Consider the following 26,394-nt stretch of genomic DNA (forward strand, 5'->3'; position numbering starts at 1 on the left):
AAAAAAAAAAAAAAAAAAAAAGACTACTCTACCCAGCAAGGATCTTACTCAGATTCAACAGAGAAATTAAAAACTTTACAGAGAAGAAAAAGCTAAGAGAATTCATCACCACCAAACCAGCTTTATAACGAATGCTAAAGGAACTTCTCTAGGTGGGAAACACAAGAGAAGGAAAAGACCTACAATAACAAACCCAAAACAGTTAAGAAAATGGTAATAGGAACATACATATCGATAAACACCTTAAATGTAAATGGATTAAATGTTCCAACCAAAAGACATAGACTGGATGAATGGATACAAAAACAAGGCCCGTATATCTGCTGTCTACAAGAGACCCACTTCAGACCTAGGGACACATACAGACTGAAAGTGAGAGGATGGAAAAAGATATTCCATGCAAATGAAAAGCAAGAGAAAACTGGAGTAGCCACTATCATATCCGACAAAATAGACTTTAAAATAAAGACTATCTCGAGAGACAAAGAAGGACACTGCATAATGATCAAGGGATCAATCCAAGAAGAAGATATAACAATTGTAGATACTTATGCACCCAACATAGGAGTTCCTTAATATATAAGGCAAATGCTAACAGCCATAAAAGGAGAAAATGAAAGTAACACAATAATAATAGGGGACTTTAACACCCCACTTTCACCAATGGACAGATTAACCAAAATGAAAATAGATAAAGAAACACAAGCTTTAAATGACACATTAAAGAAGATGGATTTAATTGATATTTACAGGACATTCCAACCAAAAACAACAGAATACACTTTCTTCTCAATTGCTCATGGAACATTCTCCGCGATAGATCATATCATGGGACACAAGTAAAGCCTTGGTAAATTTAAGAAAACTGAAATTGTATCAAGTATCTTTTCCGACCACAACGCTATGAGACTAGATATCAATTACAGGGAAAAAAGTGTAAAAAATACAAACACATGGAGGCTAAACAATATGCTACTAAATAACCAAGAGATCACTGAAGAAATCAAAGAGGAAATCAAAAAATACCTAGAAACAAATGACAATGAAAACATGACGACCCAAAACCTATGGGATGCAGCAAAAGCAGTTCTAAGATGGAAGTTTATAGCAATACAATGCTAACTCAAGAAACAAGTAAATCTCAAATAAATAACAAAACCTTAAACCTAAAGTAATTAGAGAAAGAACAAAAAAACCCCAAAGCTAGCAGAAGGAAAGAAATCATAAAGATCAGATCAGAAATAAATGAAAAAGAAATGAAGGAAACAATAGCAAACATCAATAAAACTAAAAGCTGGTTCTTTGAGAAGATAAACAAAATTGATAAACCACTAGTCAGACTAATCAGGAAAAAAAGGGAGAAGATTCAAATCAATAGAATTAGAAATGAAAAAGGAGAAGTAACAACTGACACTGCAGAAATACAAAGGATCATGAGAGATTATTACAAGCAACTGTATGCTAATAAAATGGACGACCTGGAAGAAATGTACAAATTCTTAGAAAAGCACAACCTTCCAAGAGTGAACCAGGAAGAAATAGAAAATACAAACAGACCAATCACAAGCACCGAAATTGAAACTGTAATTAAAAATATTCCAACAAACAAAAGTCCAGGACCAGATGGCTTCACAGGTAAATTTTATCAACCATTTACAGAAGAGCTAACACCCATTCTTCTCAAACTTTTCCAAAATATAGCATAGGGAGGAACACTCACAAACTCATTCTATGAGGTCACCACTCTGGTACCAAAACCAAACAAATATGTCACAAAGAAAGAAAACCACAGGCCAATATCACTGATGAAGATAGATGCAAAAATCCTCAACAAAATACAGCAAACCAAATCCAACAGTGCGTTAAAAGGATCATACACCATGATCAAGTGGGGTTTATCCCAGGAATGCGGGGATTCTTCAGTATATACAAATCAATCAATGTGATATGCCATATTAACAAATTGAAGGATAAAAACCATATGATCATCTCAATAGATGCATAAAATCTTTCAACAAAATTCAACACCCATTTATGATAATAACCCTCCAGAAAGTAGGCATAGAGGGAACTTTCCTCAACATAATAAAGGCCATATATGACAAACCCACAGCCAACATTGTTCTCAATGGTGAAAAACTGAAACCATTTCCACTAAGATCAGGAACAAGACAGGTTGCCCACTCTCACCACTATTATTCAACATAGCTTTGGAAGTTTTAGCCACAGCAATCAGAGAAGAAAAAGAAATAAAAGGAATCCAAATCGGAAAAGAAGTAAAGCTGTCACTGTTTGCAGATGACATGATAATATACACAGAGAATCCTAAAGATGCTCCCAGAAAACTACTAGAACTAATTAATGAATTTGGTAAAGTAGCAGGATACAAAATTAATGTACAGAAATCTCTTGCATTCCTATACGATAATGATGAAAAATCTGAAAGAGAAATTAAGGAAACAATCCCATTTACCATGGCAACAAAAAGAATAAAATACCTAGGAATAAATCTACCTAAGGAGACAAAAGATCTGTATGCAGAAAACTATAAGACACAGATGAAAGAAATTAAAGATGATACCAACAGATGGAGAGATATACCATGTTCTTGGATTGGAAGAATCAACATTGTGAAAATGACTCTACTACCCAAAGCAATCTACAGATTCAATGCAATCCCTATCAAACTATCAATGGCATTTATCACAGAACTAGAACAAAAATTTTCACAATTTGTATGGAAACACAAAAGACCTTGAGTAGCCAAAGCAATCTTGAGAAAGAAAAATGGAGTTGGAAGAATCAGGCTTCTTGACTTCAGACTATACTACAAAGCTACAGTAATCAAGACAGTATGGTACTGGCACAAAAACAGAAAGATAGATCAGTGGAATAGGATAGAAAACCCAGAGATAAACCCATGCACTTATGGTCATCTTATCTTTGATAAAGGAGGCAAGAATATACAATGGAGAAAAGACAGCCTCTTCAATAAGTGGTGCTGGGAAAACTGGACAGCTACATGTAGAAAAATGAAATTAGAACACTCCCTAACACCATACACAAAAATAAACTCAGAATGGATTAAAGACCTAAATGTAAGGCCAAACATAAAACTCTTAGAGGACCACATAGGAAGAACACTTCATGACATAAATCACAGCAAGATCCTTTTTGACCCACCTCCTAGAGAAATGGAAATAAAAACAAAAATAAACAAGTGGGACCTAATGAAACTTAAAAGCTTTTGCACAGCAAAGGAAACCATAAACAAGACCAAAAGACAACCCTCAGAATGAGAGAAAATATTTGCAAATGAAGCAACTGACAAAGGATTAATCTATGAAATATACAAGGAGCTCATGCAGGTCAATATCAAAAAAACAAACAACCCAATCCAAAAATGGGCAGAAGACCTAAATAGACATTTCTCCAAAGAAGATATAGAGATTGCCAACAAACACATGAAAGGATGCTCAACATCACCAATCATTTAAGAAATGCAAATCAAAACTACAATGAGGTATCACCTCACACCAGTCAGAATGGCCATCATCAAAAAATCTACAAACAATAAATGCTCGAGAAGGTGTGTAGAAAAGGGAACACTCCTACACTGTTGGTGGGAATGTAAGTGGATACAGCCCCTATGGAGAACAGTATGGATGTTCCTTAAAAAAGTAAAAATAGAACTACCATATGACCCAGCAATCCCACTACTGGGCATATACCCTGAGAAAACCATAATTCAAAAAGAGTCATGTACCACAATGTTCATTGCAGCTCTATTTACAATCGCCAGGACATGGAAGCAACCTAAGTGTCCATTATTGGATGAATGGATAAAGAAGATGTGGCACATATACACAATGGAATATTACTCAGCCATGAAAAGAAACGAGATTGAGTTATTTGTAGTGAGGTGGATGGACCTAGAATCTGTCATACAGAGTGAAGCAAGTCAGAAAGAGAAAAACAAATACCGTATTCTAACACATATATATGTAATCTAAGAAAAAAAATGGTCATGAAGAATCTAGGGGCAGGACAGGAATAAAGACACAGATGTAGAGAATGGACTTGAGGATATGGGGAGGGGGAAGGGTAAGCTGGGGTGAAGTAAGAGAGTGGCATGGATTTATATACACTACCAAATGTAAAATAGATAGCTAGTGGGAAGCAGCCGCATAGCACAGGGAGATTAGCTTGGTGCTTTGTGACCACCTAGAGGGGAGGGATAGGGAGAGTGGAAGGGAGACGCAAGAGGGAGGAGATATAGGGATATAACTATATGCATAGCTGATTCACTTTGTTTTACAGCAGAAACTAACACAATGTAAAGCAATTATACTCCAATAAAGTTGTTAAAAAAAGAAAAATCTATACTGAGATAGTACTTTATTATACCCACTAGGATAGCTATAATAAAAAAAAGACAAAATATAACAAATCCTGCTAAGGATGTGGAGAAATTGGAACACTCATACACTGCTGATGGGAATTGTTAAATCGTGGAGGTGCTTTGGAGAATAGTCTGGCAGTTCTACAAGAAGTTGAACATAGAATTTACATATGACCCAGCAATTCCACTCCTATGTACATATCCAAGGAAAATGAAAACGTGTTCACAGAAAAATTTGTACATGATTGTTAATAGCAGCATTATTCATTACAAAGTGGAAGACAGTCTGGCAGTTTCTTATAAAATTAAACATGTGCTTGCTCTGTTATTCAGTAATTCCACTGCTAGGTATTTAACCAAGAGGGAAAAAAAACATACTGGCATGTGAATACTAGTAGCAGCTTTATTCATAATAGCTGAAAACAATCTGATTATCTATTAACCAGTGGATAGATAAACAATGTATGGTATATCCATATATACAGGAATATTACTCAGCCATTTAAAAATGAACCAGTGATATAGACAACAACATGGATAAATCTCAAAAGTATTATTATAAGTGAAGGAAGCCAAATAGGAAAGAGTATATACCAGATGATTCTATTTATTTGAAATTCTAGAAATGGTATGGTCATAGGAAGTGGCGGAGTGGGAGGCATTGATAGCAAAAGGGGAGGGAAAATTTTAGGCTAATGAATGTTTTCTTTCTTGATTGTAGTGGTTGTGGTTATACAGATGTATGCATTTGTCAAAGCTCATTGAACTCAACTCTTAAAATATGTATGTTTATATTGTATTGAATATTTCAATAAAGTTAATTTTACACAAGAAATATAAATATTGATGTTAAATATAAACATTTGAAAAATGCTCAATCTCACTATAAATAGATGATTGAAAATGAAAACTACACTGAGATACTCATTCTCACCTATCATTTCGTAAAAATACAGAAGTTTGACAATATACTCAGTTAGTGAAATTTTAGGAAACTAGCTTTCTCATACATTGCTGATGGAAGAGGAAAATGGTGCAATTTCCACTGAGTAGTATCTGGCAATATCGACCAAAATTACAGATCTAGCTACCCCCTAACCTCACAATCCCATTTCTGTGACTCTAACCTGTAGAAACACCTGTATAAATATGCAAAAGACTGGAAACAACCCAAGTGTCCATCAACAGGAGACTGGTTAAATGAATTATAGTACATCCACACAACAGAATGCTAGCTGCTCTGAAGAATCAGGAAGATCTCTTTGTATGATATAGAAGGATCCCCAGGAGCATTTTAGTTAAAAAGAAAGGAAGGAAGCTTGGAAAGAAGGAAGGAAGGGAGGGAGGGAGGGAGGGAGGGAGGGAGGAAGGAAGGAAGGAAGGGAGGAAGGGAGGAAGGAAGGAAGGAAGGGAGGGAGGAAGGAAGGAAGGGTGGGCAGGAAGGGAGGGAGGGGAAGAAGGAAGGGAGGAAGGGAGGGAAAGAAGGAAGGAAGGAAGGAAGGAAGGAAGGGAGGGAGGGAAGGGAAGAAGGAAGGAAGGGAGGGAGGGAAAGAAGGAAGGAAGAAAGGAAGGAAGGGAGGGAAAGGAAGGGAAGAGAAGGGAAGGGAAGAGAAACTAAGAAAGGAGGAAATCTGAATAAATGTTCAAAATGCTTCTATTGGAATAAATACTGGAAGGATAAATAAGAAACTAATAAAAATAGTTACTAATAAGTCAACTTCTGTAAATTAGAGCAGCACCACTGGGTGCTCTGGGAAAAATTTTGGTAAAAGTTACTGAAGTCTTGCCTGGAAATTCCTTCTTTCCTTCCTTTCTTCTCTCCCTCCCACCCTCCCTTCCTCCCTTCCTTCCTACAAAATGCATTATTTATCTACAAGAGAGTTCTGGAAGACAAGAAGGATACAGGCTCCTTGGGCGGGGAAACAATAAATCAGTGGCTATAGTTCCTTGCTACATAGGAGGCTGGAGGTATAGGGCCCAGAGAGTTACAGTAAAAACAAGCTCTGGTGAAGGAGATCCCTCAGCAACAGGGATGTCACTCATCTTAGGTGTGTGAGAGGAAAGGCAAAGCAGTCTAGCTCCTTGAGCTGAATATCTGAAATTGCCCTCTCTACAACACACTGGCTCTTGCTTCCATCTGCCTTGTGTTTGATCACTTTGCCCACCCCTTCAGAGGCTGATCGTTCTGAAAAGATTAGATGCTGTGCACACTGGAGCCTAAACCATATTAGTTCTCTATGATATGTGGTTCCAACTACCCACTCCCCTATCACTGGTTGATTCTGTAAGGCAACTTCATTTTGATGATTAAAAATGTCCAAGTTGGTTGTATCTTTGTAAGAGTCTTTTTTTCTTTAACGAAACCCATTATATTTTTCATATTAATTGTTCCCTGTGGCGAGGAAGTGAACAGAAACATATCCTCTGTACCCCAATTTCTTCCTCCATACTCCCTGGCAAAGCAATAGAAAAAGGCAGGCAAGAGGAGAATAGCAAATGCTCAACGCCTATTGCTCTGGTGCACTCTTGTGAAATGCAACTCACTTCAGAATTAGAAGTCAGAAAGAACATAATTTTAATACCTCTACTTTCTGTTCAGCACCCACCATTTTTCCAGGAGAGTGGTTTCCAAGTTGCTTATTCTCTTGAGATTCACAAATTTCTCCTTTAAGCCTTTCAACCTGAAATACAAAAGCATTTTAAATACAAAAGTGAGGTGGGGGGGCTTCCCTGGTGGCGCAGTAGTTGAGAGACCGCCTGCCGATGCAGGGGACACGGGTTTGTGCCCTGGTCCGGGAAGATCCCACATGCTGCGGAGCGGCTGGGCCCGTGAGCCATGGCCGCTGAGCCTGCGCGTCCGGGGCCTGTGCTCCGCAACGGGAGAGGCCGCAACAGGGAGAGGCCCGTGTACCGCAAAAAAAAAAAAAAAAGTGACGGAGGATGCTTTGTTTTAAAAATATACAAGTTATATATGAATACATTCTTTGTGTAAAAAATTTAAACAACATATAGGTATATAGAGCAACAAGTGATCTTTTCCTTCACATAACTCTACCCCACAATCCCGTTTCCCTTTCCAGAAGTAATAATGTTTGGGATATACCTTTCCTGAACTTTATCTCACATGTATGTGTATGTTTGTGTATATATAAAACATAAACATATGTTTAACATACATTAAACGTATTTTACCAGTATCAGATATACAAATTTACAGAGATTTAGACAACTTGAACAGTGTTTATTCATTCCTTCTTACGATTGCATTTAAAAAATTAGGCTAAAATACACATAACACAAAACTTACCATTTTAACCATTTTTAAAAATTTTTATTTATTTATTTATTTATTTTTGGCTGTGTTGGGTCTTCATTGCTGGGCGCAGGCTTTCTCTAGTTGCCGTGAACGGGGTGGGGGGGCTACTCTTTGCTGTGGTGCGCGGGCTTCTCATTGCGGTGGCTTCTCTTATTGCGGAGCTTCTCTTATTACGGGTTCTAGGTGGGTGGGCTTTAGTAGTTGTGGCACGTGGGCTCAGTAGTTGTGGCTTGTGGGCTCTAGAGCGCAGGCTCAGTAGTTGTGGCGTACAGGCTTAGTTGCTCCGTGGCATGTGGGATCTTCCGGACCAGGGCTCGAACCTATGTCCCCCTGCATTGGCAGGCAGATTCTTAACCACTGAGCCACCAGGGAAGCCCCTCAACCATTTTTAAGCATACAGTTGAGTAGCACTAAACGCATTCCCATTACTGTGCAACCATCACCACCATCCGTCTCCATAATTCTTTTCATCTTGCAAAACTGAAACCCTACACCCATTAAACAATAACTCCTCATTATGCCCTCCCCCACAGCCCCTAGAAACCACCATTCTACTTTCTGGCTCTATGATTTCTGACTACTCTAGGTACCTCATATAAGTGGAATTATACACTATTTGTCTTTCTGTGACTCGTTTATTTCAATTAGCATAATGTCTTCAAGTTTCACCCATGTTGTAGCATATTTCTTTTTAAAGTGGAATAATATTCCATTGTATGTGTACACCATATTTTGTTTATCCATTCATCTGTCAATGGATGCTTGGGTTGCTTCAACCTTTTGGCTATGAACATGAGTGAACAAATATATGTTCAAGTCCCTGCTTTCAATTCTTTTGGGTGTATACCCAGAAGCAGAATTGCTAGATCATATGGTAACTCTATGTTTACTTTTTATTTATTTTATTAATTTTTTTAACTTTTGCGGTATGTGGGCCTCTCACTGTTGTGGCCTTTCCCGTTGCGGAGCACAGGCTCCGGACGCGCAGGCTTAGCGGCCATGGCTCACGGGCCTAGCCGCTCCGCGGCATGTGGGATCTTCCCGGACCAGGGCACGAACCCGTGTCCCCTGCATCTGCAGGTGGACTCTCAACCACTGCGCCACCAGGGAAACCCCTATGTTTACTTTTTAAAGGAAGTCCCATACTGTTTTCTACAGTGGCTGTACCATTTTACATTCTTAACAACAATGCACAAAGGGTTCCAATTTCTCCACTTCCTCAACAACATTTGTTATTTTTTATTGTTTTGATAATAGCCATTCTAATGAATATTTATTCATTCTTGCAACAAAATTTCTTGAGCACTTATTATGTGCCAGGCATTGTATTAGACACTAGAGATATGATTGTGAAATGAATATAATTAAAATTAAAGTGACACATAGTATATTTAGAACTTGGAAGTACATATTAAAAATCAATAAATTCCTAAGAAGAAATGATTCAAAAACATAACACAACTACGGGTTTAGTATTAATAATCTCAAACTTTGGTAAATGTGATCGGTATAAACTATTATCTAAATCCTTATTAAAAAGAAAAGATCCTAAACTGACACTATAGCGGTAACATTACTGTTCAGCGTATGTAGTTAAAATGTATAAAATAGAAATACTGATAGAAAGCATCTAGGTCAAAGTACAGCTCTACCTGGGATGCTACAGCCACCAGAATCAGTCTTCACTAATGACCAATAAATGATGTATTGATACATCTAGCTTGCTTAGCTGCTGACTGTTACTATTCTATACACATTTAAATTAACTCTAAGAAAAAATTAAATAACTTACCTCTTCTCCAAGTACCTTTCTTTCTGAGTCAAGTGATCGAACTCGATTTCTTAAAGCCAGAATTTCCTCATCCAGTCTCTGATTATGTTCCTTTGCTTTCCGTAGGTCAACTGAGTCTAAAACAGGGAAAATGTAGTTGACTCAACTGGATCGAAGTTTTAATTTGGGGGCGTTAACTCTAAAAACTGAGGAAGTGCTGTTTCCTGCCATTCTTGTCAGTCCTACCGTGTCTCTGCATATGTGATTCTCCACAAAGAAGAGCTGCTAGACTCTCAAGTCCAGCCCTAGAATGTTCTACCAACTAATGAAACAGAACAGAATGTTTTTTATTTCTCATACCAGTCTAATGAGCTGGACTTTTTGAGTATAGGGTTTCCAGCAATAGAGATTCTTCCAGGACCTGGAATTTTAAAACAATTGAGCCTGCCTTCTAAAAGTGAAACCACTAAAAAAATCATCTTCCTGGTGGTCCTGTGGTCCTGTCTCTCTTACACACCTCATATATTCCTCACATATTCCTAGATACTTCTCTTGCACTCATTAACTGCAGGACCTCCATAGACAGCTGATGTAGGGAGCTAGGGGTAGTGAACGGACAGACTGTAAAGTGAAATCAAGTTGATTCATCAAAACCATCTTTCTCCTGTAGCACCTCTGCCTGTAGGCTACTCTCAGCTCAGCACCTCATGTTAAGACCTGCTCTTTCCAGCACTCATCAAAGTTTCAATAGTACAAACTTGTTGCCTGTAACCTTCCTGGATTTGCAGCTGTTTCTTTTTTCACTTATGTTTCTCCTATTTTTCTTTTGCTGCTTTAGTCTCCTTTGTTTTCCTTCTTCATTGCCTGTTCTGTTTTTGCTTGTATTTTTCTTTCTTCATTTTTTCTTTTCTTTCCCTTACTACCCTCTTTTTTTCCTTAGTGTGTAAATTTTTTTAACTTGAAAAATGCTGAAAACACACCAAAAAGAAAAAAAAAAAGCATTCACAATCCATATACATATACGGAGGACAAGATTTGTTCTACCTTTTGCATATGCAAATTTAAAAAATTTAAACAATGCTATGCAACACTGTCTGCAACTTTACCACCTGTGAATACATCATGGATATTTTTACAGGACAACTCTTATAAAGTCACTTTCCATTTCTTATTTGGAACTATTTTTTAATTGAGGTATAATTTACATACAATATAATGTACATATCTTAAGTGTTCAATGAATTTTGACAATTTTATATACCCGTGAACTTCCCCTGAAAAAGATATAGAACATCTCCATCACCCCATAATGTTCCCTCAAATACTTTCCAGTCAGTTCTCCACTCCCACCCACCCCTACCACCACCTTCTGACTTCTGTCACATAGACTAGTTTTGCTCGTTCTTGGTTTTCATAGAAATAAAATCTTACAATACACATATGTTTGTGTCAGGCTTCTTTCACTCAATATATACAGTATTTTTGGGATTCATCAGTGTTTTATCAATAATTTGTTCCTCTTGACTCTTTAGTCCATCTTCCTTTTTTTTTTTTTTTTTTTTTTTTGCGGTACGCGGGCCTCTCACTGTTGTAGCCTCTCCCGTTGCGGAGCACAGCCTCCGGGCACGCAGGCTCAGTGGCCACGGCTCACGGGCCCAGCCGCTCCGCGGCATGTGGGATCTTCCTGGACCGGGGCACGAACCCGTGTCCCCTGCATCGGCAGGCGGACTCTCAACCACTGCGCCACCAGGGAAGCCCAGTCCATCTTATTAATATACCACAGTTTGTTTATGCATTATCTCATTTTGTTCTGCATAGTATGCCACCGTCCAAATTGCCATTTTTTGTGTCACTTTTCCCCTGATGAAGATTTAGGTTTGTTGCCAATGCTTATTCTTGTAAACAATTCTAAAATTATTTTCCTTGTTCATCAATCTCTAGGTACTTATGACATTATTTCCAAAAAAATAAATCTCCAGAAAGAAAAGGGATAGCTGGATCAGGAGACATGTGCATTAAAAAAATTTGACAGAGCCTGCCAAATTATTCTTCAAAAAGATTGTACAAAGCTACGTTCTCACAATGCCATTGTCCATTTCTCTGTACTATATATTACCAGTATTTTTAATTTTCACAGATCTTAAAAATACAGTTGAATAATGGTCTATTTTAAATAGGTCACTAAAATCAGTACTGTTTTGCTTATTACAAATGGAATATAGGCTTTTTGTTTTAAAAAGAAAAAATCAAGCTATACGGTTATGTTCAGAGCAGATATTCTCATCCAACCCTTATCTACCCTGACCCGAAATAATGTTGTTAATACTTGGTAAATACTCTTTAAAATTTTTTATATGCATATTCTAATGTATAGACAAGGGTTGTACTGAAAATATTTAACAACTGGTAAAGCGTGGACCCTCATCTACGAGAACGTAGCTCTGGAGCAGAGTTCTACAGAACATCCTGCTGTGCCAAGTATTATCCCTCTGGTGGCTGGAAAGACGAGGGGCTGGAAGGAGCTGGGACAGTTGGGGTAGGTGGGAGACACTTGGCAGATGCAGGGCAGTAGCTACTTAGAACTTATACAAACTATCCCAGTGTATTCACAACTTTACTGCCATACTAATGTGTATCACCTCATACAGTCCTGTAAGCGCACATACACATGCACACACACATCCCCCCCACACACACCCTATAAAAATAAAAACCAAAATGACATTACACTACATGTATTACTCTACAGCTTGCTTTTTTCACCTGATAGCATGTCATAGACATCCATTCATGTCAGTGCACAAAAATCTATGTCATTCTTATGAAAGTATCCATTGTGTGGTCACTTTCTTAGCCAACCCACTGCAGATAAACACAATTTGATTTTACTACCCCAAAATTACTCCTTACTCTTTGTACTTTTACAAGGTCTTCTGCGGTCATTGGGAATAATGTAATGTCGTTGGTTTTGTCATCAAGGTAATGCTGACCATTTAACAGTTGGGAAGTAAGTATTCTCTCTTCTATTTTCTGGAAGAGTTTATGTAAAATCAGTATTATTTATTGCTTATAAGTTTGTTAAGTGAAACCATCTGAACCTGGAGTTTTCTTTGTGGGAAGATGTTTAACTATAAATTCAATTTCTTTGGTAGATTTAGGGCTATCTGTTTCTCCTTGAGTGAGGTTCAGTAATTTGTGTCTTTCAAGGAATGTGTCCATCTTATCCAGGTCATCAAATTTGTTGTCATAAAGTTGCTCAGTATATTCCCTTATTATCTTTTTGATCTGTAGAAATGTTCTGTCATTGCTTATATTGGTAATGTGCGTCTTCTCTCATTTTTTCATGAACAATCTAGTTAGACGTTTACCAACGTTATTGATCCTTCCAAAAACCGGCCCTTCATTCCACTAATTTACTCTATTTTGTTCTGTTTTTACTTTTATTGACCTCAACCTTATTTTAAACATCTCCTTCGTTTTGCTTGCTTTGGATTTAATTTGTTCTTATCCTGGGTTTTTAAAGTAGAAGCTTAGATTATTCTGAGTCCTTTCTTGATTTCTGGTATAAGCATTAAATGGGATGTTTCCCTCTTAAGCACTGGCTTAGATGCATCCCACAAATACTGATATGTTCAGTGTTTTCATTGTTATTCAAGTTAATTCATATAAAATATTCTGTAATATCCCTTGTAATTTTTTTCTTGGAAGGCATGGCAATTTAGAAGTATCTTATTTAACTTCCAAATATTTGGCGATTTTCTAAACATACTACTGTTACTGCTTTTTGGTTTCATTCTATTATGGTCAGAGAACATAACTTGTATGATTTCAGTTCTTCTGCAGAAATTAGTTTTATGGTGATAGCATGTTTTTGTGAATGCGTCATGTGTACTTGAAAAGAATATAATACTTCTGGTGGAGTTTTCTATAATTATCAATTATGTCATGTTGCTTAGTAGTGTTATTAGGTCTTCTATATGCTTACTGATTTTGTTTTCTTGCTCTATCAGTTACTAAGCAGTGTTCATTTTATAATTGTATTCATATATTTTTTAAACAATCCTGATCATCAATTGTAATGCATGGGGTTTTTTTCCCTACACACCCACGTAATTCTCCAATGCCAGCTTGGTGTTCTACAATTCAACTCAGTTCTGAGGCTATCTACCTGGAGATAGCATCAGATTCCACGGGTTAAGGGCTCAGTCCCACAAGACTGCCCTCTGCTTCAGATGCCAATTGCAAGGGCAGATTGTTATCTGTGCTTCTGACCGATTGGTTATAAATCAGAGGTTCCCATGACCTCCTCCTTGGGTTTGATTAATTTGTTAAAGCAGCTCACAGAACTCAGGGAAACGTTTTATTTACTAGATTACCCTGTTTATTATAAAGGAATGTAACTCGGGAATAGCTAGATGGAAGAGATGCCTAAGGGCAAGGTCTGGGGAAAGGGGTGCAGACCTTTCATGCCCTCCCTGAGTGCGCCACGCTCCCCAAATCTCCATGTGTTCGCCAACCGGAAGTTCTCTAAACCCCCTCCTTCGGGTTTCTATGAAAGCTTCATTACACAGGCACGACTGATTAAATCACTGGCCACTGGCGATTGAACTTAATCTCCAGCCCCTCCCCCCTCCTAGGAGCTGGGGGTGGGAACAGGAGGAGTTGGCATTAAAGAGGGGGCGGAGGGTGGGACTGAAAGTTCCAACCCCCTAATCACGTGGTTGGCTTCCCTGGCAACTAACTCCCATCCTTTGGTTACTGAGGGGCTTTCCAAAAGTCCTCATTACCATGACAAAAGACACCCCTACTGTTCTTAATCACTTAGGAAATTCCAAGGGTTTGGGGGTAGCAGAAACAAGGATGAAGACCAAATACATGTTTCTTATTGTAAATCACAATAGCACTGGGTAAATAAACCTAGTTTTATAACTATTAAAACCGGTAAACATATTTTAAATTATTTTTGTAGTTACTACCATTATGACACTCAAATGTCATTACATTATTTATAGCTGATATCATTTTTACACAGCCAAGATAGGGTCAGATTAACTAATTCACCACTTATTCCAAGCCTATTGGCTTCCTAGCAAACAAATATGTGTGAAGTGTTGTTAAATGTATTATAAGTTGTCTTGATCTCAGTGGTCCCAGTAAATATGTATTGTTTGTGTTGACCAAAGGTTTTGGAGTCAGACATATATGGATTCAAATACCAGCTCTAATACTTAATGTAGCTATTTTATTTTTTTGGCTGCGCGCGGGCATTTCTCAGTTGCGATTAGCAGGGGCTCCTCTTTGTGCAGTGCACAGGCTTCTCATTGTGGTGGCTTCTCTTGTTGCGGAGCACGAGCTCTAGGCACGCAGGTTTCAGTAGTTTCAGCACACGGGCCCTAGAGCACAGGCTCAGTAGTAGGGGTGCGCGGGCTTAGCTGCTCCATGGCATGTGGGATCTTCCCCGACCAGGGTTTGATCTAGAGTTCTCTGCATTGGCAGGCAGATTCTTAACCACTGTGCCACCAGGGAAGTCTCTAATGTAGCTATTGGACAATTCATTTAACCTTGCCATGACTCAGTTTTTTAATCAATGAAATGGGAATAATATTACAACTTGGCACTGTTGTTAACATTAGAGATAATCAATTTAAAATGCCCGACAGGAGAGGAGCTTCAAGATGGCGGAAGAGTGAAGATGGCGGAAGAGTGAAGATGGCGGAAGAGTGAGATGCGGAGATCACCTTCCTCCCCACAAATACATCAGAAATACATCTACACGTGGAACAACTCCTACAGAACAACTACTGAACACTGGCAGAAGACCTCAGACCTCCCAAAAGGCAAGAAACTCCCCACATAACTGGGTAGGGCAAAAGAAAAAACAGAGACAAAGAATAGGGACGGGACCTGCACCAGTGGGAGGGAGCTGTGAAAGAGGAAAGGTTTCCACACACTAGGAAGCCCCTTTGCAGGTGGAGACTGCGGCTGGTGGAGGGGAAGCTTCGGGGCCAGGGAGGAGAGCGCAGCAACAGGGTGCAGAGGGCAAGCAGAGAGGTTCCCGCACAGAGGACTGGTGCCGACCAGCACTCATCAGCCCGACAGGCTTGTCTGCTCACCCGCCGGGGTGGGTGGGGGCTGGGAGCTGAGGCTCAGGCTTCGGAGGTCGGATCCCAGGGAGAGGGCTGGGGTTGGCTTTGTGAACACAGCCTGAAGGGGCTAGTGCACCACGGCTAGCCCGGAGGGAGTCTGGGGAAAAGTCTGGAGCTGCCCAAGAGGCAAGAGACTTTTTCTTCCCTCTGTTTCCTGGCGCGCGAGGGCCACTTAAGGAGCTCCAGAGACGGGTGGGAGCCGCGGCTATCAGCGCAGACCCCACAGACGGGCATGGGACGCTAAGGCTGCTGCAGCCACCAAGAAGCCTGTGTGCAAGCACAGGTCAGTGTCCACACCGCCCCTCCCGGGAGCCTGTGCAGCCCGCCACTGCCAGGGTCCCGTGATCCAGGGACAACTTCCCCGGGAGAACTCACGGCGCGCCTCAGGCTGATGCAACGTCATGCCGGCCTCTGCCGCCACAGGCTCATCCTGCCCCCCCCCCCCCCCCCACCCCGGCTTGAGGGAGCCCGAGTCCCCGAAGCAGCTGCTTCTTTAACCCTGTCCTGTCTGAGCGAAAAACAGATGCCCTCAGGCGACCTACATGCAGAGGCAGGACCAAATCCAAAGCTGAACCCCGGGAGCTGTGTTAACAAAGAGAAAAGGAAATCTCTCCCATCAGCCTCAGGAGCAGACGATTAAGTCTCCACAGTCAACTTGATGTACCCTGCATCTGTGGAATACATGACTAGACAACGAATCATCCCAAATTGAGGAGGTGGACTTTGGGAGCAACGATATATTTTTTTTTTCCCTTTTTCTCCTTTTGTGAGTGTGTGATTTTGTCTGTATAGCTTTGCTTTTACCATTTATCCTAGGGTTCTGTCTGTACGTTTTTGTTTTTAAAAAAATTTTTTTTTACTTAAAAAATTTTCTTCTACAAAACAAAATATTTTTTCTTAATATAATTATTTTAATAATTTTATTTTACTTTATTTTATTTTATCTTCCTCTTTCTTTCTTTCCTTTTTTTTTCACCCTTTTATTCTGAGCTGTGTGGATGACAGGCCCTTGGTGCTCCAGCCAGGCATCAGAGCTGTGCCTCTGAGGTGGGAGAGCCAAGTTCAGGACACTGGTCCACAAGAGACTTCCCAGCTCCACGTAATATCAAACAGTGAAAATCTCCCAGAGATCTCCATCTCAACAGCTGGGTGCTGACCCAGCTCCACTCAACGAACAGCAAGTTCCAGTGCTGGACACCCCATGCCAAACAACTAGCAAGACAGGAACACAACCCCACCCATTAGCAGAGAGGCTGCCCAAAATCATAATAAGTCTACAGACACCCCAAAACACACCACCAGACGTGGACCTGCCCACCAGAAAGACAAGATCCAGCCTCATCCACCAGAACACAGGCACTAGTCCCCTCCACCAGGAAGCCTACACAACCCACTGAACCAACCTTAGCCACTGCGGACAGACACCAAAAACAACAGGAACTACGAACCTGCAGCCTGCGAAAAGGAGACCCCAAACATGGTAAGATAAGCAAAATGAGAACACAGAGAAACACACAGCAGATGAAGGAGCAAGGCAAAAACCCACCAGACGTAACAAATGAAGAGGAAATAGGCAGTCTACCTGAAAAAGAATTCAGAATGATAGTAAAGATGATCCAAAATCTTGGAAATAGAATAGACAAAATGCAAGAAACATTTAACAAGGACCTAGAAGAACTAAAGATGAAACAAACAATGATGAACAACACAATAAATGAAATGAAAAATACTCTAGATGGGATCAATAGCAGAATAACTGAGTCAGAAGAACGGATAAGTGACCTGAAAGATAAAATAGTGGAAATAACTAATGCAGAGCAGAATAAAGAAAAAAGAATGAAAAGAACTGAGGACAGTCTCAGACACCTCTGGGACAACATTAAACGCACCAACATTCGAATTATAGGGGTTCCAGAAGAAGAAGAGAAACAGAAAGGGACTGAGAAAATATTTGAAGAGATTATAGTTGAAAACTTCCCTAATATGGGAAAGGAAAGAGTTAATCAAGTCCAGAAAGCACAGAGAGTCCCATACAGGATAAATGCAAGGAGAAATACGCCAAGACACATGTTAATCAAACTGTCAAAAATTAAATAGAAAGAAAAAATATTAAAAGCAGCAAGGGAAAAACAATAACGCACAAGGGAGTCCCCATAAGGTTAACAACAACAGCAACAAAAGATCTGCTGATCTTTCAGCAGAAACTCTGCAAGCCAGAAGGGAGTGGCAGGACACATTTAAAGTGATGGAGGAGAAAAACCTACAACCAAGATTACTCTACCCAGCAAGGATCTCATTCAGATTTGACAGGGAAATTAAAATGTTTACAGACAAGCAAAAGCTAAGAGAATTCAGCACCACCAAACCAGCTTTACAGCAAATGCTAGAGGAACTTCCCTAGGCAGGAAACACAAGAGAAGGAAAAGACCTACAAAAACAAACCCAAAACAATTAAGAAAATGGTAATTAGGAACATACATATCGATAAACACCTTAAATGTAAATGGATTAAATGCTCCAACCAAAAGACATCGATTGGCTGAATGGATACAAAAACAAGACCTGTATGTATGCTGTCCACAAGAGACCCAATTCAGACCGAGGGACACAAACAGACTGAAAGTGAGAGGATGGAAAAAGATACTCCATGAAAATGGGAATCAAAAGAAAGCTGGAGTAGCAAATCTCATATCAGACAAAACAGACTTTAAAACAAAGACTATTATAAGAGACAAAGAAGGACACTACATAATGATCAAGGGCTTAATCCAAGAAGAAGATATAACAATTGTAAATATTTATGCACCCAACGTAGGAGCACCTCAATATATAAGGCAAATACTAACAGCCATAAAAGGGGAAATCGACAGTAACACAATCATAGTAGGGGACTTTAACAGCTCATATTCACCAATGGACAGATCATCCAAAATGAAAAAAAATAAGGAAACACAAGCTTTAAATGATACACTAAACAAGATGGACTTAATTGATATTTATAGGAAATTCCATCCAAAAACAACAGAATACACATTCTTCTCAAGTGCTCATGGAACATTCTCCAGGATAGATCACATCTTGGGTCACAAATCAAGCCTTGGTAAATTTAAGAAAATTGAAATCGTATCAAGTATCTTTTCTGAGCACAACACTAGACTAGATATCAATTACAGGAAAAAAATCTGTAAAAAATACAAACACATGGAGGCTAAACAACACACTACTTAATAAATAAGAGATCACTGAAGAAATCAAAAAATACCTAGAAACAAATGACAATGAAAACACGACAACCCAAAACCTATGGGATGCAGCAAAAGCAGTTCTAAGAGGGAAGTTTATAGCAATACAATCCTACCTTAAGAAACAAGAAACATCTCAAATAAACAACCTAACCTTACACCTAAAGCAATTAGAGAAAGAAGAACAAAAAACCCCAAAGTTTGCAGAAGGAAAGAAATCATATAGATCAGATCAGAAATAAATGAAAAAGAAATGAAGGAAACAATAGCAAAGATCAATAAAACTAAAAGCTGGTTCTTTGAGAAGATAAACAAAATTGATAAACCATTAGTCAGACTCATCAAGATAAAAAGGGAAAAGACTCAAATCAATACAATTAGAAATGAAAAAGGAGAAGTAACAACTGACACTGCAGAAATACAAAGGAACATGAGAGATACTACAAGCAACTATATGCCAATACAATGGACAACCCGGAAGAAATGGACAAATTCTTAGAAATGCAAAACCTTCCGAGACTAAACCAGGGAGAAATAGAAAATATAAACAGACCAATCACAAGCACAGAAATTGAAACTGTGATTAAAAATCTTGCAACAAACAAAAGCCCAGGACCAGATAGACGGCTTCACAAGTGAATTCTATCAGACATTTAGAGAAGAGCTAACACCTATCCTTCTCAAACTCTTCCAAAACATAGCAGAGGGAGGAACACTCCCAAACTCATTCTACAAGGCTACCATCACCCTGATACCAAAACCAGACAAAGATGTCACAAAGAAAGAAAACTATAGGCCAATATCACTGATGAACATAGATTCAAAAATCCTGAACAAAATACTAGCAAACAGAATCCAACAGCACATTAAAAGGATCATACACCATGATCAAGTGGGGTTTATCCCAGGATTGCAAGGATTCTTCCATATATGCAAATCAATGTGATACACCATATTTACAAATTGAAGGAGAAAAACCATATGATCATCTCAATCGATGTGGAGACAGTTTTCCACAAAATTCAACACCCAGAAAGTAGGCATAGAGGGAACTTTCCTCAACATAATAAAGGCCATATATGACAAACCAACAGCCAACATCATCCTAAATGGTGAAAAACTGAAACCATTTCCACTAAGATCAGGAACAAGACAAGGTTGCACACTCTCACCACTCTTATTCAACATAGTTTGGGAAGTTTTAGCCACAGCAATCAGAGAAGAAAAAGAAATAAAAGGAATCCAAATCAGAAAAGAAGAAGTAACGCTGTCACTGTTTGCAGATGACATGATACTATACATAGAGAATCCTAAAGATGCTACCAGAAAACTACTAGAGCTAATCAATGAATTTGGTAAAGTAGCAGGATACAAAATTCATGCACAGAAATTTCTTGCATTTGTATACACTAATGATGAAAAATCTGAAAGTGACATTAAGAAAACACTCCCATTTACCATTGCAACAAAAAGAATAAAATATCTAGGAATAAACCTACTTAAGGAGACAAAAGACCTGTATGCAGAAAATTATAAGACACTGATGAAAGAAATGAAAGATGATACAAATAGATGGAGAGATATACCATGTTCTTGGATTGGAAAAATCAACATTGTGAAAATGACGCTACTACCCAAAGCAATCTACAGATTCAATGCAATCCCTATCAAACTACCACTGGCATTTTTCACAGAAGTAGAACAAAAAATTTCACAATTTGTATGGAAACACAAAAGACCCCGAAGAGCCAAAGCAATCTTGAGAAAGAAAAATGGAGCTGGAGGAATCAGGCTCCCTGACTTCAGACTATACTACAAAGTTACAGTAATCAAGACAGTATGGTACTGGTACAAAAAAAGAAATGTAGATCAATGGAACAGCATAGAAAGCCCAGAGATAAACCCACGCACATATCTTATCTTACCTTATCTTGATAAAGTAGGCAAGAATACACTGTGGAAAAAAGACAGCCTCTTCAATAAGCGGTGCTGGGAAAACTGGACAGCTACATGTAAAGGAATGAAATTAGAACACTCCCTAACACCATACACAAAAATAAACTCAAAATGGATTAAAGACCTAAATGTAAGGGCAGACACTATAAAATTCTTAGAGGAAAACATATGCAGAATACTCTATGACATAAATCACAGCAAGATCCTTTTTGACCCACCTCCTAGAGAAATGGAAATAAAAACAAAAGTAAACAAATGGGACCTAATGAAACTTAAAAGCTTTTGCACAGCTTTAAAAACAAGCTTAAATAAACAAGAGGAAAAGACAATTGTCAGAATGGGAGAAAGTATTTGCAAATGAAGCAACTGACAAAGGATTAATGTCCAAAATTTCCAAGCAGCTCACGTAGCTCAATATCAAAGAAACAAAGAACCCAATCCAACAACGGGCAGAAGACCTAAATAGACATTTCTCCAAAGAAGATATACAGATTGCCAACAAACACATGAAAGAATGCTCAACATCATTAATCATTAGAGAAATGCAAATCAAAACTACAATGAGATATCATCTCACACTGGTCTGAATGGCCATCATCAAAAAATCTAGAAACAATAAATGCTGGAGAGGGTGTGGAGAAAAGGCAACCCTCTTGCACTGTTGGTGGGAATTAAATTCATACAGCCACTGTGGAGAACAGTATGGAGGTTCCTTAAACAACTAAAAATAGAACTACCATATGACCCAGCAATCCCACTACTGGGCATATACCCTGAGAAAACCATACTTCGAAAAGAGTCATGTACCAAAATGTTCATTGCAGCTCTATTTACAATAGCCAGGACGTGGAAGCAACCTAAATGTCCATCGACAGATGAATGGATAAAGAAGATGTGGCACATATATACAATGGAATATTACTCAGCCATAAAAGGAAATGAAATTGAGTTAGTTGTACTGAGGTGGATGGACCTAGAGACCGTCATACAGAGTGAAGTTAGTCAGAAAGAGCAAAACAAATACCATATGCTAACATATATATATGGAATCTAAAAAAAAAAAAAGGTCATGAAGAACCTAGGGGCAAGATGGGAGTAAAGACGCAGTCCTACTAGTGAATAGACTTGAGGATATGCGGAGGGGGAAGGGTAAGCTGGGACAAAATGAGAGAGCGACATGGACATATATACAGTACCAAACGTTAAACAGATAGATAGCTAGTGGGAAGCAGCCCCATAGCACAGTGAGATCAGCCTGGTGCTTTGTGACCAGCTAGAGGGGTGGGATAGGGAGGGTGGGAGGGAGGGAGACGCAAGAGGGAAGAGATATGGGGACATATGTATATGTATAACTGATTCACTTTGTTATAAAGCAGAAACTAACACACCATTGTAAAGCAATTATACTCCAATAAAGACGTTAAAATAATTTTTTTTAATAAATAAATAAAATAAAATGCCTGACAGCGTACCTGTTTGGAAGCAACAAGTGGTAGTAATAGTAATAGCAGTAGATATAGTAATAATAGTGATCTAGGGTGGCCTCGGTCTGCAGCGGCTTGAAGCAGGATTTTGGTTCCCAGCCAGAGATTAAAGTCAGGCCGCGACAGTCAGAGTGCTGAATCCTAGGCACTAGACCAGTGGGCAGTGACAAAGCCCTGGCCCGTACAGCTCTGCAGAAATGAATTCCCACAAAGACAGAAAGTAGTGAAACAAGTAAAGTGTTTATTAGGAGGAAAAAGGGTACCTATGGATAGACACACCGGGGGGCTCAGAGAGAGAGTCGCACCCTCGTGGTAGTTTGATGCACTTTTATGGAGCATTTCTTCCAGGTTTCCTTGGCCAATCATCTTGCTTTGCCTGACCTGAGCTTGTATTTGATATTTCTCAGGGTCCTCCCACGTGTGTGCGCACATCTCTTGGCCAAGATGGATTCTAGCGAAGAGGCCTATGGGTAGCCTGACATCACCTACTATGGGGTGGCGCCCCCTCCCTTTTCGACCTTCAAGGATCCTTTGTGCATGTGTGTAGTCAGGAAGGTCTCCTCCTTCGAGAATGAGGAATATGTGGTCTTTTATCTTTTGTCTGGGCAGGGCTTAGCTTCTCCTCCCTCCTGCTATTTTGGAGTATCTGTCCACAGGGGACGAGCTCCAACTGTTCAGCCTGGGACCCATCTATCTCCTGCCTCAACAGCAGTAGTAGTAATATTATTATATTAAGTAATATTATTTAAAAATATTACTTAACAAATTATATTATTGTTTAATATTTTATTATTAAATGTTATATCTGCTAAAATGACTCACCATTTTCTTTCACCTTTATCAAATTTTCTTTCAATTTCTCAATTTCTAGTTGAGACTTCTCAAGTGCAGAATCTAAAAGAAAAAAAGAACAAAATATTTGTGTATGGAGCAACTGATTAGTATAATAATCAAATTTCAAACGACTATTTCTCTTTGGAACACTTTCTGATGGCTGTCCCCTGACTTTCTGCATAAATGTCACCTCCTCCCGGAATGTTTTCCAGATTCCCCTCTTAATATTCCTACTACACCTTATATTTATCCCTGTCCTTGATATCATCTGATCTTGTAATCTTTCCCTGTTTCCCTAACCAGATTCTATGCTGAAGAGTTTGGACTACTGTAAACAACAGGAACAGCTGAAAGTTTTTAAGCACGGTACTACCAGTTTAGTAAAAAGAAATTACACACAGAAATACTTAAAATTAATTCCTGCAATTAATAATATTTAGAATTTTGCCAGTAGTTTCTAGAAATATCAAAATAGCAAAATTTCAGGAAATAGCTTTTGGTACTATTCAAGAATTTTATGAGGAGAGCAGAAGGGCGTAAGGAAAGTACATGGGGCATTGGAGTCTTTTGGATTTGGGTGCTCTAACCCAGGTCTAATCACTTTGCCTCCTGTGGTTTACTCATCACCAATGGTATGGCTGATAGGCTTTCTATAACGGCAAGTTGAGGAATCTCCCAGAAGTAAGACACTAACATGAATCTTGTAAGAGATCATTCCCAATCACACAGAAAAGGTGCACGAGGAAATCAGGCACAAGCTTCCAAGAGTCTTCTCCCAGCGGAGTCACACAGGATGTGCTTAATTTCTCCAGCAACGAATTGACAATTCGTGTGAAATGTTGTCTACCAGGAAAATTCATTACAGACTTGGTGACCAACATATTTATTGGGGGCTGGTGACATAGACACCACCTTCTGCCTAGGACACATCAAAATCCCAGACTCTCAGAAGGAAAGCAGGTTTTCAGCATAAATCATATTGTTTGTACAAAGAGGTCAAGCACAGTGAGCCACTATTACAAATTGGGGAATGCTGGGAACCTTCCCCAAATGCAAGTTTCCAGATGCTAGCCAAGGGCTAACCTGACAAGCAGACTTTCTAAGGACAGCAGTGTCAAGTTTTCTTCTTCTTTTTTTTTTACATCTTTATTGGAGTATAATTGCATTACAATGTTGTATTAGTTCCTGCTGTACAATAAATTGAATCAGCTATATGGATACATGTATCCCCATATCCCCTCCCTCTTGAGCCTCCCTCCTACCCTCCCTATTCCTCCACCCCTCTAGGTCATCACAAAGCATCGAGCTTATCTCCCTGTGCTATGCAGCAGCTTCCCACTAGCAGGTTTTCTATATTAACTATTTTCTGCACAGGATGGATATACCACGTTATGTTTATCTACTCACCAAATGATGGACGTTTGAGTTGTTTCTATGTTTTGGCTACTGTAAATAATAGTGCTCTGAACATTCACATACAAGGTTTATTTTTAAATTTATTTTATTGAAGTGTAGTTGACTTACAATGTTGTGTTAATTTCTCATACAAGTTTTTGAGTGGACATACGTCTTCATTTCTCCTGGGTCACGCAGGAGTGGAATTGCTGGGTCACATGATAATTTTACATTTAACACCTCGAGAAACTGCCAAATTGTTTTCCAAAGTGTCTGCATCATTTTACAATCCCATCAGCAATGTTCCAATTTCTACACTCCTTGCCAACACTTGTCATTGTCTTTTTTTATTATAGCCATTCTAGAGGGTGTGAAGAGGGATCTCATTGTTTTAATTTGCACTTCCCTAATGACCAATGATGTTGAGCATCTTTTCATGTGCCTATTGGCCATTCATATACCTTCTCTAAAGAAATGTCTACTCAAATTTTATTTTGTTTATTTTAAAATTGGGCTGTCTTTTTGTAATAATATAAAAGAATATGTGAGAATTCTTCATATATTCTGGATATGAGTCCCACATCAAACACATAATTTGCAAATATTTCTCTCAGTCTATGGTTTGTCTTTTCACTTTCTTGTTAGTATATTTTGAAATACAGAAATTTTAAACTTTGAATAAGTACAATTTCTTAGGTTTTCTCTTATCACTCTTGCTTTTGGTGTTATATCTAACATATGATTGCCTAACTCCAGATCGTAAGGATTTACTCCTGTGTTTTCTTCTAAGCATTTTATAATCTTAACTCTTACATTTAGTTCTGTGGTCCACTTTGAGTTAATTTTTGTGTGGGTGTGAGGTAGGGGCCTGTATTATTTTGAAGCATCTCCCAGACATCATATCATTCATCTATAAATATTTCACTATGTATGTCTAAAAGATAAGGACTCTTCTAAAATATAAACTCAATACCATTATGTGTGATTAAGGAAATTTAACAAGAATTCCTTAATACAAATAGCCAATTAGCATTCAAACTTCCAACTGTTTCATAAATGTTAAAAAACCTGTTTGAATCAGAATCCAGTAAAGGCCACACATTATATTTGGTTAATAATTCCTTCAAACCTTTAAAAATTCATCTTTTTCTTGTGATTTATTTATTGGAGAATAAATAAATATTTGGCGTGTATTCTTTTTTATTATTGAAAATTACTTTTATTATTGGCCAAAATTTTTCATTCCCATCCAAATTTTTGGGTGTGATATAAAGAGAGCTAGAAAATAAACTAAAATAAAGTCCTTCATTTAAAAGAGTCAGTTTGTTGAAATAAATAGGCTAATACTTGGGAAACACTATCATGTAACACATACACCTAGGGATAAATTCTGGCTTATATAAATTGATGGATGATTCAAGAAGTAACACGTAAAACCCACACTGACACTACATGTGATATTTTAAAAGGACTTGCTAACTCAGCTTGCCAGCGGTCCCCTGGGGATACTCACTGTGCAGACAGTTTTCAATTAATAGTTTAGGATCCACCAGAGCAACCAAGTGCTGATGGAACAGGGTGCTATGTGATTGTGTTCTGCTGCATCCAAATGTAACTAAACATAACAGGGCTCCTGCTCTTTCCTTTGTCCTTCTGTACTACAAGTAGCAGACTGCTTCTCATTAGACTCACGTGGCCAAATTTCTTTTTTTCTCTAATTGGGTTTATTGAGATAATACTTTGCATACAGTAAAATTCATCCTTTTAAGTAATTTGATGAATTTTGACAAATATATGCAATTGTGTACCCATTCGCCCAATTTTCCATCATTCTGAAAAGGTCATTTG

General features: G+C 38.7%; 1 protein-coding gene across 1 annotated transcript in view; it reads right to left on the reverse strand.

Annotated features, from left to right (window-relative positions):
• Positions 1-6,228: 6,228 nt before the first annotated feature.
• Positions 6,229-26,394, reverse strand: part of LOC113621731 (coiled-coil domain-containing protein 30-like) — a 53,209-nt gene continuing 33,043 nt past the window's right edge. Inside the window, exons 8-10 of the mRNA XM_027108899.1 lie at positions 23,140-23,211; positions 9,511-9,626; positions 6,229-7,083 (exon numbers count right to left, since the gene is read on the reverse strand). Coding sequence (XP_026964700.1) covers positions 6,961-7,083; positions 9,511-9,626; positions 23,140-23,211 — 311 coding nt within the window. The 3' untranslated portion in view covers positions 6,229-6,960. The remainder of the gene's footprint in view (positions 7,084-9,510; positions 9,627-23,139; positions 23,212-26,394) is intronic.

This window comes from Aethalodelphis obliquidens, unplaced genomic scaffold, assembly GCF_003676395.1.
Source record: "Aethalodelphis obliquidens isolate GAN/ISIS:26980383/991018 unplaced genomic scaffold, ASM367639v1 scaffold9, whole genome shotgun sequence".
Lineage (NCBI taxonomy): Eukaryota > Metazoa > Chordata > Mammalia > Artiodactyla > Delphinidae > Aethalodelphis > Aethalodelphis obliquidens.